Raw genomic sequence first — 15,032 nt, 5'->3', positions numbered from 1 at the left:
GAGCTGCTAAGGCTTGAGAGCCAGGTAGGGATAGGGAGGGTGAATGGAGCAGTGACCTGAAGACATCTGGGGTGGGAGACACTCCAGAGGTGGAGTTGGGAACATTCGTGGGTGGCCAGCACCCTGCCTCTTCCACCTCTCGAAGTCCCCACCCTGTGCCTGCTTGTTTCCCTCGCAGTCCTATTCTCAGTCTGAAATGAGCTCCTGCATTCACGGTGTTAAGGTCACTGTCTCTCCTCCAGAGAGCTGCTCAGTGCATATCATGTAAGGATGGGTGGATGGACAGGTGGATGAATGAATACATGGGGATAGGCAGAAACATCTCTGGGAGAGCACCTGCCGGGCCCCAGGGAGCACAGGCAGCCCCTTCCCAGAAGGATCTGAGGAAGAGGAGGGTGCCAGAAGCTGGCCGTTGCCCACCCTGCCTGGCTCCAGCGGTGCCTCACACCACATTCAGTTTCACTTCTCGGCAGTGAGGGGAGGGGAGATGCACAGAGCCATCTTCTGACCTGTTTTCTTCTGTCACTCATGTACTGAGGGCAGCGCCAACTTCCCTGTCACCACTGGGAAGCCCTTGCAGCAGACAGTACTGTGGAAGGTGCACATTCTCACTCAGCAATCTCAGAGCAGCTTTCAAACATTTGCCTCACTCCCCTCCCAAGTATCCCGGGAGGATCACCTGCCTGCCAGCTCAGCCCACAGAACAGATACAGGAAGTCGGTGACCTTGGCACACACCCTGCTTTCCACACTCTTGATCTCTGAGGCTAAACCATGAGCCCTCACCCCTGCACCCCACTGGGAGCACCCCCTGGTTCCTGGTAGTGACAGTTCTGTCTCCACATTGGGTGATGTCCTGATTCATGTCTGAAATTCTGAAATCCTCCTGACGAATTCAGCAGATTACACCAGCCTCCTCCTTAGGGCATTGAAAGGACACCTCCATGGGGCATTATTTAACACATGTCTGAGAAGGGGTTCTCTTGACAGCTCTAAACATGGGATACTGGCTCACTTCACTCCCAAATTAAGAATTATGTTTACGTAATGGGTACCCTGCTGAAGCAGCCATATCTGCATCCATCTGTTAAAAACCCCAGCATAAGTGGAATTCACACCCACCCAGGGCGGACTCCAGTAACATCAAGTGAGGCAAGGGCCACACCCAGCGGCAGCGTCTTCCCTCGCAGGAGCCTCTATCCAGTCACCCTTGCCAGAGGCATCCCCTGCCTTGGGCAAGGGGAAGAAGGGTTGGCTGAATGGTCGTGCGTGCAATTGACCTTTTTCATGATTCCATATCTCTACAGCCATCCACTGAATATTTTGCAAGACGGGGTTAGGGAGCTACCGCCAGCGCCTGCGCTCCCCGCGGACGCACCACCACCTGACTTCTCTGGCAGCCGCTTCCAACCGGTCCTGAGCTGTCCACACGCCTGGTGCTGAACTCACAGCAAGCGGCAGGCTGTCACGGTCCCCTGCACAGGGCGTGTCTGTTCGCCGCCCTCCCGTGCTGGCCCCTCACCTCACCTGTCTCCTGTCCGAAGCCAGCCTCTGGAAGGCTGATCCGGTGCTGCTGTGGCTGTGTGACATTCTCGCACTGTGGCCACGGCTCATCACCTGTGCTGCCACCCTCCTCAGCCCCTAAGGCAGGAGACGCCACCTGCACCAGCCCCACTGTCCTCTGGGCAGTCGACCCTTTCTCATCCTCTCGCCTTCTCTGGCACACTCTTCATCTTAGCTTCTCTATTCAGAGCAGTAACTCAGGCCCTATCTGCAAAAAATAAAGGAAAATGACTCAAACAGAGCAGTGATGAAAGAGCTGGTCATGCCGCAAGAATGTGGGCATGGGCCCCTGGCTTTGTTCACAGAAGCTGCACTTTGAAAAGCCATGGGTCATCCATGGCAGGTCCCAAACTCTGTGAGTTTGTCATACTTGGGGCCGGGGGTAGACAAAAATCTTCCTACCCACCCCTGACATGGCGTCAGACGTTTGTAGATAACACTTTATGCAAAGTCCCTGTCCTCAAATCAAGTTACTTCTCACATGACCTCATGTCAGGACAGCTCTCTGTGAATCCTCAGGGCCTGTGGTGCTGTGAGGGGAATGAGGCCAAAAACTCAATGATCAAGATAAATAAAATTTTAATTCAATATTTAGAAACATCAACATGATGCAAAAAAAAATGATAAACAAAATGTCAAAACTTTAAATAAAGACAGGATCAATATGACTGACACTTCCTTGTGCCTCAGGCTCCAATGTGGATCAGCAGAGCATGGATAATCCTATGGGAGCCAAAATATGAGCGGAGATGCTGAACAAGGTATCTATAACAGACCCATTAAAATGTACATTCTCGTCACCAGATTCAAAATAAAAAGGTTGGGTCTTGAGAGTAAAATACAAGCACCCTCAAATGAAGGTCCCACTGTAACTGCACAGCCCTCCCTGCCTGCACCCTCGGTCCTCACTGTCCCTGAGCCCTGAGTCCCTGTGTCACAGCTGGGTCCTTGCTGGAGAACATCCACATGCAAGGAAACAAGAGGGCAGAATCTGATGTCTGGGAAGGGCTGCACCCTAAGCCACTGAGAGCCTCTACTTCCAGCTCTGAGTGGACCTGGCCTCACCAGAGAGTATTGGTGGGAAGTTCTAGAACCAGAGGGTTGGTGAAGAACAGTGGCTGTAAGCACGTGTGACATCACAGTTTGGGACTGTCCCGAGGGGAGGTCCCCTCCATCACACGTTCTGGGAAGGTATAGGAAGGGCATCATCTGCACCATCTGCCTCCCCTTAGGAAAATCAAAATAAGGCCAACAGACCTCATAAGTTCCTGCTGGCAAACTCTGCTGTCAGATCCTGTAGGGACTCAGCCTGCCCAGGTAAAAGCCAAGTGAATAGAGAACAGCTGCTCAGACACATCACGGAGCCCAGATGTGCTCACACCTCAAAGCGGGAACTGAGACTCTGGGCTCACATTTTAGCTTCGTGGGGTTTTTTTGTTTGCTTGCTTGCTCGTTTTTTGAAATGGAGTCTTGTTCTGTTGCCCAGCCTGGAATGCAGTGGCACAATCTCAGCTCACTGCAACCTCCGCCTCCCAGGTTCAAGTGATTCTCCTGCCTCAGTCTCCTGAGTAGCTGGGACTACAGGCGTGCGCCACTGAGCACAGCTAATTTTTGTATTTTTAGTAAAGATGGGTTTTACCATGTTGGCCAGGCTGGTCCCAAACTCCTGACCTCAAGTGATCCACCTGCCTTGGCCTCTCAAAGTGCTGGGATTACAGGCGTGAGTCACGCACCCAGCCTGGGGTCACATGTTAGTTTTGATCTGCTCAGAGTAATTTTTCTTCCCTTAATTTTTTTTTTTTTAGACTGAGTCTTGCTCTGTTTTCCAGGCTGGAGGGCAGTGGTGTGATCTCAGCTCATTGCAACCTCCGCCTCCTGGGTTCAACTGATTCTCCTGCCTCAGCCTTCCGAGTAGCTGGGATTACAGGCACCTATCACCACGCCCGGCTAATTTTTGTATTTTTAGTAGAGATAGGGTTTCACTATGTTGGTCAGGCTGGTCCTGAACTCCTGACCTTGTGATCCACCCGCCTCAGCCTCCCAAAGTGCTGGGATTACAGGCGTGAGCAACTGCGCCTGGCCTCTTTCCTTAATTTTAAAGTTACCAGATCATTGCTGATCCTGGTCCCCATTTACCCTTCACCTGACCTGGACTCTGGTGAGGATCACACCAAAAGTCGCCTCCACGCTTCACACCTGCGGCCGAGGAGAGGCTTTGTGCAGGCAACCATGGGGTGGAGCCCAGGACAGGGCCGCTCTCTAGCACCTCACCTTGCAGGGTCTGCCCAGGAGGGGTCTTGAGGTTTGGCAGCTGCTGGCCTGGCCTCCGTGTGTCCACCTCTGATTTAGCAGCTCACCCCGGAACTCATTTTCTGAGGGTTTAAAAAGATACAGGTTCAGAAAAGGAAAGCTTGGTGGGTGGCAGCCACACTGGCTCAAGAGGAAGAAGTGAGAGGCTTGGGGCACTTGTCATACATCATACATTCAATCCCTATTTTCAGAAACCTAATAGAACAACGGACAAGGTCACGGCTCCACGGCTGCTCCAGGGACAAGAAACAATTTCTCTCCGACTCAAGAGCCTCCTCAGAGCCTTCCGGCACCTGCAGTTCTCCACCATTGTCCCCGCTCTGGTGCTGTTCATGCAACATGCCTTGGGTAGGCGGTTGGTTCCCACTGTCAGCCATGCCCACCAGAGTGCTGGGACAAGGCAGCTAAGATCCACCTGAGAAAATGTGGCATTTAATCTCTCCAACTTTGAAAATCAGCTAACGAGTAATTATTCAGTTACAACCAGATCCTTCTGCCCCTCAAAAGAATGCACAGCACATATTCATTTGAAAAAGCAGATTGTTTTGCACAACTTCTCTGGAGCCCATTGATGGGAGAAAGTGAGACCCACCCATGGCGTCAAGTCAGCTTTCCTTCCCACAGGATCCCGGGGGCCCCACCAGGCTCTTTGCCCTGGTTTTCATCGTCTTTTCTCACCCTGTGTTTCTGCCTCTCTCCAGGGCAATGCCTCCAGTTAATATTTAATTCCTCACATAAATTCCCGTGTCTAAGCAGAGGCTGAATGCATCAGCTGGACATGACAAAGAAATGCATTGTGTACCTATTCCCTGCACGTCACTCCCCGTTTCCATGACAACCTGCTTTCCACATAACTGCAGCATTTCAAAGGAAGGTCATTAAGTAACCAACAATAAAAACAGGAAATGAATATTCTTGCATTCTGCTCTGGCTTCGCCTCGGAAGTGAGTCTGGGTTCTGCCGAAGGCACACTGCTCCCACCCGTCTTCCTCCTTTTCCTCACGTTTCGATGTGCATCCCCAAATGCAATTTTTCTCTAGGACTCTGGCCACTCCTGGCCCCAGGCAGCCCTGTGGCTCTGGTCACAGCATCCCCTTCTTATCTGGAAATGCTTCCATCCCATTAAAGGGCTTCGGATTACCTTCCGGAGCATAAACACGGAGGAAAGCAAAGTTGGTCGTCAAGGAGACAGCGTAATACAAGGTCTTCAGAGGAACAAATAAAACCACTCAGATTTGGCACCTACTGTGTGCACCTACTATGTGCCTCCCCTCATTGAGCTGTAACAAAATCACAGGGCATCGCTGAGATGACAGGGCTCCCACCGCATGCAGCGGTGCCTGGACTAGTGAGGAGTGAGCTGTGGGGCTCTTCCCATAACCCCAGATCTCAAGGCCCCTTGGGTTCCCATCTGCACCGAGCCAGCGTGAGGTGCCTCTGAGAGGGCCCAGCCTGCCCACCAGGTAACCAGATTCTCAACTCTATGACAGGGATGCAGGGCAGAGGGAGGCAGAACAAACTGGAAGATTCCGTACGTGAACAAACAATAATTCTGCCAGCCAGGGAGGAGGCCTCACACTTTGAAGATGAGGCATGGGGTTCTCTGGGTGGCTCTTTCATGGTCACAACAGACGGTGAGAGGCAAGGCCCCAGAGTGCACAGGGCTCGCTTTCTGAGCATCTGTCCCAGGAGATGAGATGCTGCGGGAATCTGCTCACTGGGCTGACTGGCAAGGCTCAAGCAGAATTTCCTGTTAGGGTCACATACGTAAATATGCAGCATGTCCGACTGACAGCTGGAGGGAAGGGCATAGGTCTGGGTGCTCCAGAGACGCTGCCTCTCCCGATGGTGACTCCCCTGAGTTCTGCTTTGAGTCTCTCCTGCTTCTCAGAGAAGCTAGGTGGGATGAACTGCAAACATCTCTGCAAAGGGACCCCCAGAAGCCCCGCTCCCTGGGGCTTCTCCACCCACACCCACCCATGAGAGTCTGGAAATAAAAAAAGCCCTGTGGAATTCTTCATTGCTCACATCCCTGACACTCCATCCCTAGGTCAGTCAGACGTGGACTCTGAAGTCCTGAGGCCCCACGCCTGCTCTGGCAAAGCTCTAGGATCACGGGGGTCCTGTGCTCCTCCGAAGAGCCACTCCTGCCTCCCTGCAGCGGAAAAGCCACTGAGCTTATCTGGGCAAAAGGGCGGAATGGCACCTGGTAAAAGCCTTTGCACCCCACCCCTGGATGCAGAGTACAGCAGTAATTGAAGTACATACCCCCAAGCTCAGAACCTCATCTACGAGGACCCGAGGACTCAGCTCGACCTTGACGTGATTCAGCCTCCCTGTTCCAGGAGATGTTTTGGCAGCAAACAAAAAGCACTATGAGAAGCCCAGTAAGGTATACCAGCTCCTCTCCTGTGGCTCCCTCGGTCCCCGAGTGGGACCTGCATGTGGCCACGCCCTGCCCCGTGGGCTCAGTAGTCTCCACATCCATAGGCTCTGCGCAATCAGCATCCCCAGCAGCACATTAAGACCCCACATACCAGGGCCACATGCTAAAGGAAAACTCTCCACCAAAATGTAAGGGGTTCCATAAAGATGCCCCTTCCAGAAGTCATGCTGCTCCATGGACACTCTGTGGTGAGAACAAGGCCCCCAAAGCTCACACAGAGCACCACCAGCAACTCAGACCTGACCGGTAGGTCATGACCCTCTGTGAGACTTAAGTTCTTCACCCATAACGTGGGAGCAAAGACATATTTGGAGATGGAGAGACATGCCTGGGAAGGGCCTGGAACTGAAACCATGAGGACATCAGCGCTGCTGTCACCACCATGGCCTTTCTCGTTGGGAATCTGAAGTGAAGAGGAGGTTTTCATCAAGACGAGCCCTTTCTCTTGGCTTCGCTGGGACCCCTCTCTATAGACCTGGCATCTGTGCACCTGGAGTCCTGCCTGCTCAAGGTTGCTCCCACATCTGTCCCCACAGTGGCCCCAGACTCACTTTTGTGGGGCTCCAGTGGGCAGAAAAAGTAAACAAACAGCCTGCTCAGCTGAGATTGCTGCACGAGGGTCCAGAGAGGGAACCACCCCTCACTGGCTGGAGACTCTAGCAGAGGCCAGGGAGATGTGCGGAGCTGAGCTGCACCCCCTCTGCCCCTCTCCTAACGAAGCCCTCTTTTTCCAACTCAGCAGAACGGCGAACTGGAGACTAGCCTGACCCAGGCCCCAGACACGACATTTCACCGAGAGCCAGTACTCCGCTGGGCTCTTCCCAGGGAGTGCTGCTGGCCTACCCCAAGGTTTCCTTCTGTCATCATGGCAAGGAGAGCCACCCGCTGACACTTTGCCAGCACACACTTCCTCCTTGCACTGGCACTGGGGCCACTCCACTCACAACCCCGTGGGGGTCCCCACCCCAGTGACCATGGCTGCTTTCATGCTGGCTGGGTGGCTTAGAATCTGGCCTGCGCCAACCTGCCCCCACGGTGCCTCCCCTGGGCCCTGTGGTGTTTAGCTCTGACCCACTCTAGCACTGGCAACTCGACCCCCTTCCACGGCGCACAACCTCCGCAGTCTGAAAACAAGAACAAAATAACAGGAAAGCTGAGTGAGAGGCCAGGTGGTGAGCACAGAAAGCCAAACGTTTTCAGTCTTCACTGGGTTTTGTATCGCTGGTGACTACTGCTGCCTTTGGGGCCAGGAGCTGTTACCACCTGCCCCTCAGCATGCAAAGAGGGGAAGTGGAGTCTCTCGAGAGGAGCCCACATCTCCATTCTCCCATGCACCCCCTCAGCCCTCCTCTGTCTCCAGCATAGGAGGTGGGGTCTTGCCTCCCTGCTGAGCAGGCCTCTCCATCTGGATTCATACCCACCTCCTTCCCACTGTCAGTTAAAGTTCCCAGGAGTATCAGCTCTTCCCTCCATTCTTCTGGAATATTTAACTGCTCTTTCCAACTCTTCAGCAGGCTTGAGGCATTCATATTTAAAAACAGTCTCTCTGGACCCCACGTTCCTGCCGGACCCCTCTCCCTCACCTCCCGCTTCGTAACTATACTTCCTGCTGACTCTTCCTCCAGCCCCAGCACAACTGGCCTCCACCCACATCCCACTACTGAAACAGCAGCCGGTGTCACATTCACAGGGCACGTGAGGGCCCACTACGCGTTGCTGAAATGCGTGTCTGTTCCCCACTTCTGTGGCAAACACCGGCCCCGACCTTGTCAGCCCCTGCATTGGTTCCTCCTGGCCACTGGCCACCCCACGTCCCACACCCTCTCCTCTCTGCGTCCTCTCTGCCCACAATCTCTGCTTCGTATGTGACTTGGGCATTCCTCTTCCCATCTTCAGTCATCAGCTCCTCAAGCCAGAACCCTGAGGGTCAGCCTTGGCCCCAAATCCTGCCAATGTTGCTTCCTAAATCTCACCAGAATCTGGCCATTTCTGACCTCTCCAGCTGTGTGGTTTTGTTCTGTTTGCAAAAATTGACAAACGCATTCTAAAACTCACATGGCAATTCAAGTAATATAGACTAGCCAAAACAATTTTGAAAAAGAGCAAAGTTGGAAGACACACTTCTCAATTTCAAAACTTACTACAGAGCTGCAGTAATCAGGGCAATGTGGTACTAGCATAAGGATGGCATGCAGGGAAGTGGGACAGAACTGGGAGTCCAGGAATAACCCCTGTATTGATGGTCAGTTGATTTTCACAAAGGCACTAAAAAATTTAATGGGAAAAAAACTGTCTTTTCAACAAATGTGCTAGGACAACTAGATATCCTGAAAAAATGAACTTGGACCCCTGTCAAAAATTAACTCACACTGGATCACATATTTAAATGTAAGAACCAAAACTCTTAAAAAACTTAGGAGCAAATCTTTCTGACTCTGGGTTAAGCAATGGTTTCTTGGCTATGACAACAAAAGTACAAGCCATTAAAAAAATAATAATACATCGGACTTCAACAAGGTTTAAAACTTTTGTAGCTAAAATAACACTGTCAGTCGGGCAAGGTGGCTCACGCCTGTAATCCCAACACTTTGGAAGGCCAAGGCGGGCAGATCATTTGAGGTCAGAAGTTCAAGACTAGCCTGACCAACATGGTAAAGCCCCATCTCTACTGAAAATACAAAAAATTAGGCGGGTGTGATGGTGTGTGCCTGTAGTGCCAGCTACTCAGGAGGCTGAGGCAGGAGAATCACTTGAACCTGGGAGGCAGAGGGTGCAGTGACCCAAGATAGTGTCACTGCACTCTAGCCTGGGTGACAGAGTGAAACTCAACCTCAAAAATAAATAAATAACACTGTCAGTAAGGTGAAAAGACAACCCAAAGCCTGGGAGAAAATATTTGCAAATCATATATCTGAAAAAGAACTTGTATTTGGAATAAAGAACTCTTACAACTCCATAATAAGACAAATGACCCAATTTAAAAATGAGCAAAGGATTTGAATAGACATTTCTCCAAAGATAACACGGAAAGGGCCCATAAGCTCATGAAAAGATGCCCAACATCTAGTGACTCAGGAAATGCAAATCAAACCACACTTGGACACCACTGCACCATGTAGTTTTAAAAATAAACAGACAGTAACAAGTGTTGGTGAGAATATGGAAGCACCGGAACCCTCATATAATGCAGATGGGAGTGTAAAATAGTACAATCACTTGGAAACGGCATGGAAGTCACTCAAATGTTAAACATGGGGTTATCATATGATGCAGGAATTTCACTCCTAGATATTTGCCCAAGAGAAATAAAAACATATGTCCACATAAAGGCTTGTACACAACTATGCATAGAAGCTTTATTCATACTAGCCAAAAAGTGGAAAAACCCAATGTCCATCAGCTGCTGAGCGAGTGACACAAGATACAGTTGCATCGTCCTTGGCAGTAAAAAGGAAGGGGGTGCTTATACATGCAACAATGTGGGTGCATCTCAAAACGTCACGCTCGGTGGAGAAAGCCAGGCAGAAAAGGCCACGTGTTGACAGATTCCATACTGACGAAAGGTGCAGAACAGGCAGATCCACAGAGACAGAAAGTAGATTCATGTCACCGAGGACGCGTGGAGGAGCAGACGGAGAATGACTGTTTGTGGGCATGGGGTTTCTTTCTGGGGTGATCAAAATCACCTAAAATTGGGTTGTGATGATAGATGCACAGCTCTATAAATACACTAAAACCACTGAATTGTATACTTTTAATAGGTGAATTCTGTGATGTGTAAATTACATTCCAATAAAGCTGTTTTTAAACAGTGGCCCATGGATGGTCAGTGGGACGCCTCTGGGGACTCCTGCACAGGGCGGGAGGTCCCAGCAAGTCCCCTTTGGTTCTCCAGACTGGGTTCTGCAAGCCTGCGTCCTGGGCGAGCCTCGGGACACTGCCTCAGCCCCAGCTGGACCACCTTGGGTGCTTATCACTCCTTGCTCCTGGAGGCCAGGGAGGGCCGGGCCAGGGATACGGCAGGAGAATGGATAATGCTCGTGACAGGAGACAGGCCATGGAGGTCAGAGCGAGAGCCCCTGGTCCACTTCACCCTCCCGCTCCCCAGAGCAGTTAGGGCTGTACTCCTCCAACAGGGCCAAAGGAAGACGACCGCCTCTGTGCAGCCAGGAGAGTCGTGACCCAGAACAGCAGCAGCGCACCTCCCACCTGCACCAGGCCTCTGTCAGGATGTGCACCTCCCACCTGCACCAGGGCTCTGTCAGGATGTGCCCACAGCTCTCCGGGCAGCTGAGCCGAGGCTGGGGCCAATCCCACCTAGTAACCAACCAGCAGCATGGCCCCAGGTTCACGTGCATTGGCTGGGCCTGCCACACCCTGGGACACTGTGGCCGCTCCGGCTGCCACTTCCCCAGAGAGAGCAGGCCTTCTTAGCTTTCATCATCCCTCATGCAGAGTGAAACTGAACAGCTGGGCCCTGGATTTAGTATAAACCTACATCTTGCCATTCTAAAGGAAAAAAGAAAAACCTTTTTCCTACTTCTCCTCTAAATCCCTCATTTATCCCCTTCTTGCTGCTACTTGGGTTTAAAGCAAAGCCTAGCAAGGCACCAAGAAAAGGGTTACAATAAAAATTTAGAAACCATTTAAGGCCTGTACAAAACCAACCACAGGTCACAGTAGACTCTTGGGAGGACCACAGCCCAGGCTTCTCTCTAGACCCAAAGAGCCTCTGACGCCCACCACGTGGCCCCCAGACATGGGAAGGTGTGCCCTCAGAGGCAAACGGACTCATCCATGCCACACGGCTCCTGGAAGAGGCCACATCTGTCTCTCAAGGTTCAAAGTGGGAGGTCCGCACCCCAGTCTGAGAACTGCCAGGGTGCTCAGTAGCAGCTGTGCCTGGGACTGTCCCTGGCCTTCAGGAGGAACCTGCACTGGATGAGCAAATTAATGTTTCAGGAGCTCCTTCAGGCTCCCTCGACTAACAGTGTGGACAGCAGTTAGAGCAGGAACAAGGACAGACTGTCCAGCGGGTGTGTGGACAGGGCAGACACAGCCCCACCCAGATGGCGACAGGAGAGTTACCTGGGAAGGCGCAATACCATCATGTCGGTCCTCCCCAGCTTGGAAATAAATGGTAAAACCAAAATTAAAAATTCGATAGAGACTTGGGAGATAGAGTCAAAGAAATATACTAAAGAAGTGAACCAAAGGACAAAGAGATAGGAGAGTTGGAAGAAACACTGGGTGAGGCCTGACATCCAATCTGGGAGTCCCAGAAACAGAGAATCAAGAACATGGGAAGGAAAAGCATAAGTTAAATAATAAAAACAATTCCTCAGAACTAAAGGAAATTATATTCTTAGATTAAAAGGCCCATTAAGTGCCCATCACAGTGAATTAAAAAAGACCCACATCCAACCAAGCCCAGCACTGTAAAATTTTAAACACCAGGAATAGAAAAAAGTCCCTAAAAGCTTTTAAAGGGGAAAAAAGTCACAAACGAAACCTGTAACTAGAATAGGATCACACTACTCAGGAGCAGCGGGGTGTTCACAGACAGGAGAGAAAGGCTTCCCAATTTTAAGGGAGTTGATTTTTGACTTCAGGGCATACCCTCTATGTCCAGACAAAATATTGATCAAGGGATGTAATAGAATAAAAATACATCAGATACGCACAGTCGCAAATGCTGCACATTGAACACTAAGCAAGGGGAATGAGGCCAGGGCGGTGCGTGGGGCAGGGGTGGTGATAATTTTCTGCAAGAAAAACAAAACACAAAATCTTGTATGAGAAATAACGCTGGTAAATACTGCTTGGTCTCGCACGGAAACATTGAAGATAAAGATAATGCTCAATGCCACAAAGGAAGCTAACTGTTCGCTGTGAGCACAAGTGGAAGAAAGGTCCAGTTCTGGGGCCACAGGGAAGCCCCATGACACTTGGGGCTGCCCTGTCCCACACCCCATGCGCCCCACAGCACTAGGTAACTGGCCAGTGAGGCTCCCTAGCACCAGAACCCTTGCAGGGGAGAGGGGTCCCCCAAGGCCTAGAGCAGAGGGTGGGGCGTCCTGGAGAGCCAGAGGGTTGGCCTGAGAGAGGGGCCCAGTGAGGGGTCAGCACTGTGTGGAGTAAGGAGGCTGTTGGTACAGGGAAGGGGGTGGATCAAATAAGTAAATATATTAAAGATAATGGAAATCAGCTTTCTCAGTGTTGGAAAAGCAAGTCATGCCTACGGAAAGGCAGAACTCTGGAGTGAACCCTGTGTGGGAATTGGAATCAGAGACTGTCAATGTGAACTTGTGTTTTGCAATATACATCGGTAGATGGAGAATACAGAGCTGGGCGAAAAGGAGTGTGTGTGTCACTGTGTGTGTGCAGCATGTGGACGTGTGTGTGTGTGAACACGAATCTTCCCAGCCCTGTCCACTTGAGGCCCAACACCCAGGTCTCAGGCTAACCACCATTTTCTGATCAAAGGAACCAGAGTTCCAGGCCCCAAGCAGAAAAGGCAAGAACAAGAAAAAGCAGTGGTGTTGCGCTGAGGCTCGACGAGCCTCTGCACTGAGCCTCCACTGGCCAGTCGGGGAGATCTGAGCCTCAGAACAGGGCTTTCAGCCCGTTGGAGAAAACGGGAAATAATGAGTCTGCAGAGAGATCCGCGAAAAATAAGTGATAGTTTGTTGAGGATGGAGATATTTCCACAGTTTCAAAGAAACTTCCCCCCAAATATGTATTAATTGCAAAGGGAAAATGACTGGCATTTCTCTTTGGCATAGAGGTGCCAGGATGCCCCATCTAATCCAGTGACCAAGCCAGCATTATCAGTTAAGGGACAAATCAGGGTCAGGTGAAGGGAGAAGCTCACACTTGGGTGTTCCTGCATAACCCAAGCCCAGCCACAGGCACCCCTGTGACGGGCATTCCCCCAGGTAACTGAGCAGTGATTTTCCAAAACCACAGGGTCGGGGAAGACAAGGCTGAAGACTGGTTGAGGCCGACCAGGCACCATGACCAAGCACGACACGGGATTCTGGGCCCGCCCTTGACTGGGTCTGAGGACCAGACAGCCACGGAGGAGAGGACAGCGAGCGGGAGGCGACCCTGTCATTGGAAACACCCACCCAAGTGTCCTGGGTGATACACTCTCCAATGGCTCAGGAAAAGCAGTGTGGCCCTCTACTTGAAACATTTCTGTGGGCTTGAGATTGTTTCAAAAAGTATTTTTGAAAATAATGAGGATAGTGGTGCGATTTAAGTAACCAGCAGTCAGTGGAGGCCTCTGTGAGGAGAGAAGCTGGGACCCGGGGGATCCTGCATCCCCTCCTCCAGGCAGGACACTCCACCTCCCTCTACCCCAGGACCGCTCCTGGAGAGCCTTAAAGTCTACGACGTGCTCAGCCAAGCTGGCTGCCAAAGCTGGCTGGACAGGCACAGGCCCCAGCTCCACCCAGGGTTTCTCTCAGGGAAGGTCGGCTCTGTTCCTGGCCTCCTGGAAAGCCCCGGGACCAGGCACCTGGGAAAGTCTGACAAGCTTGGAAATGTCCATGAAGAGGGTAGAAGCCATGTCCTAGAAACTGTGGGTCCCATGGGGCTGTGATGATGGTGGAACAGGACTGCCTCAGCCCACACGGAACCCCCTCATCTGATCCCTGCCCCCAGCCTCTCTCCCAGCAGCAGGTCCAGAACAGCCCCGCTAGCTCCAGAGAGGGGTGCTCCTTGGTCCCCAGCCCCCACCCCCGGAAGGCCTCCTCCGCTCCACACTCTGGAAGAGCAGCACAGTCGCAGGGGCTTCTGCTCCTGGGTTTGGGGCATCTGGAAGAAACATTGGCAGGAAACACACATGGGACTGAGGGGAAAATGAGGGCAAGTTTTGCTCTTTTTCTTTCCCGTTTTTTCTCTCTGGAATCCAGAGAGAAGTGAAATGAAGACTTGCTGAGTGGGGCAAAGGCAGACCAGCTTTTGCTGAGTTTAGGTGAAAATGAGAGAAGGGAGAGGTGGGGGCAGGGGGAGTTGGCAATTCTATAGCTTTGCACATTTCTCTCATTATTTTGCTTCTAAATCAGCCTCGCTGGTACTTTCTCTATTCAATAAAAGCCAAATGCAAGCCATGTCCTCTAATCTCTCCAACAGCAGCTCACTGCTGAGAAAATAATACAGATGTAACTTCCAGCTCATACACTTTCTTTTCCATTTATATGCAAATAGTGACCTTTCACCCAGGCTGTCTCAAAGAAGTGTTTCCTTAAAAATGCAAATAGCATGTTGCAGGCAGTTACTGTGGCTGAGTCTTTCTTATATTATTATCATTATTTCTTTTAACCTTACCAACGCTGTAAAAACAACAGCCAAACTGCTCTGCAGTAATAATGACTTTCCAAACCAAATCACAGGATGGCTCTCCAGGCAGCCTGTCGTCCCTGGCTGCCGGTGGGCAGTGTGCCAGAGGGACGCCGAAAGTGTCACACTCATCCATCCCGGGCACCTGGGAGAGAGTCCAGTTGTGGGACCAGCCTCACCCCCAGGCCAGGCACCAGAACCTGGTGGCACCAAGCAAACCACTCCACACTCTGCTCCACGAAGACAGGCGGGATTTTCCTTCTGGGACGAGAACAGCCTCAGCTCCAGGTGGGTGCAACCCTGTGACCCCAGTCCAGCACATTCACCCCACACCCAGGACAAGAAGCCTAGAAGGGAGGACTCTAGAA

At 51.5% G+C, this 15,032-nt stretch overlaps 1 protein-coding gene across 6 annotated transcripts in view; it reads right to left on the bottom strand.

Annotated features, from left to right (window-relative positions):
* Positions 1 to 15,032, bottom strand: part of MYT1 (myelin transcription factor 1) — a 69,401-nt gene that overhangs the window by 45,666 nt on the left and 8,703 nt on the right. For 3 of the 6 annotated variants that reach the window (XM_074406814.1, XM_074406815.1, XM_074406816.1), the window contains exons 2-3: positions 3,834 to 3,934; positions 1,527 to 1,770 (exon numbers count right to left, since the gene is read on the bottom strand). The exons of 1 other annotated variant lie outside the window; for it this stretch is intronic. In XM_074406814.1, coding sequence (XP_074262915.1) covers positions 1,527 to 1,613 — 87 coding nt within the window. In that variant the 5' untranslated portion in view covers positions 1,614 to 1,770; positions 3,834 to 3,934. The remainder of the gene's footprint in view (positions 1 to 1,526; positions 1,771 to 3,833; positions 3,935 to 15,032) is intronic. 2 more of the 6 variants (XM_074406817.1, XM_010343242.3) reach the window with 1 other exon arrangement.

Source organism: Saimiri boliviensis, chromosome 9, assembly GCF_048565385.1.
Source record: "Saimiri boliviensis isolate mSaiBol1 chromosome 9, mSaiBol1.pri, whole genome shotgun sequence".
NCBI lineage: Eukaryota > Metazoa > Chordata > Mammalia > Primates > Cebidae > Saimiri > Saimiri boliviensis.
This window is presented reverse-complemented; position numbering and strand designations above follow the sequence as displayed.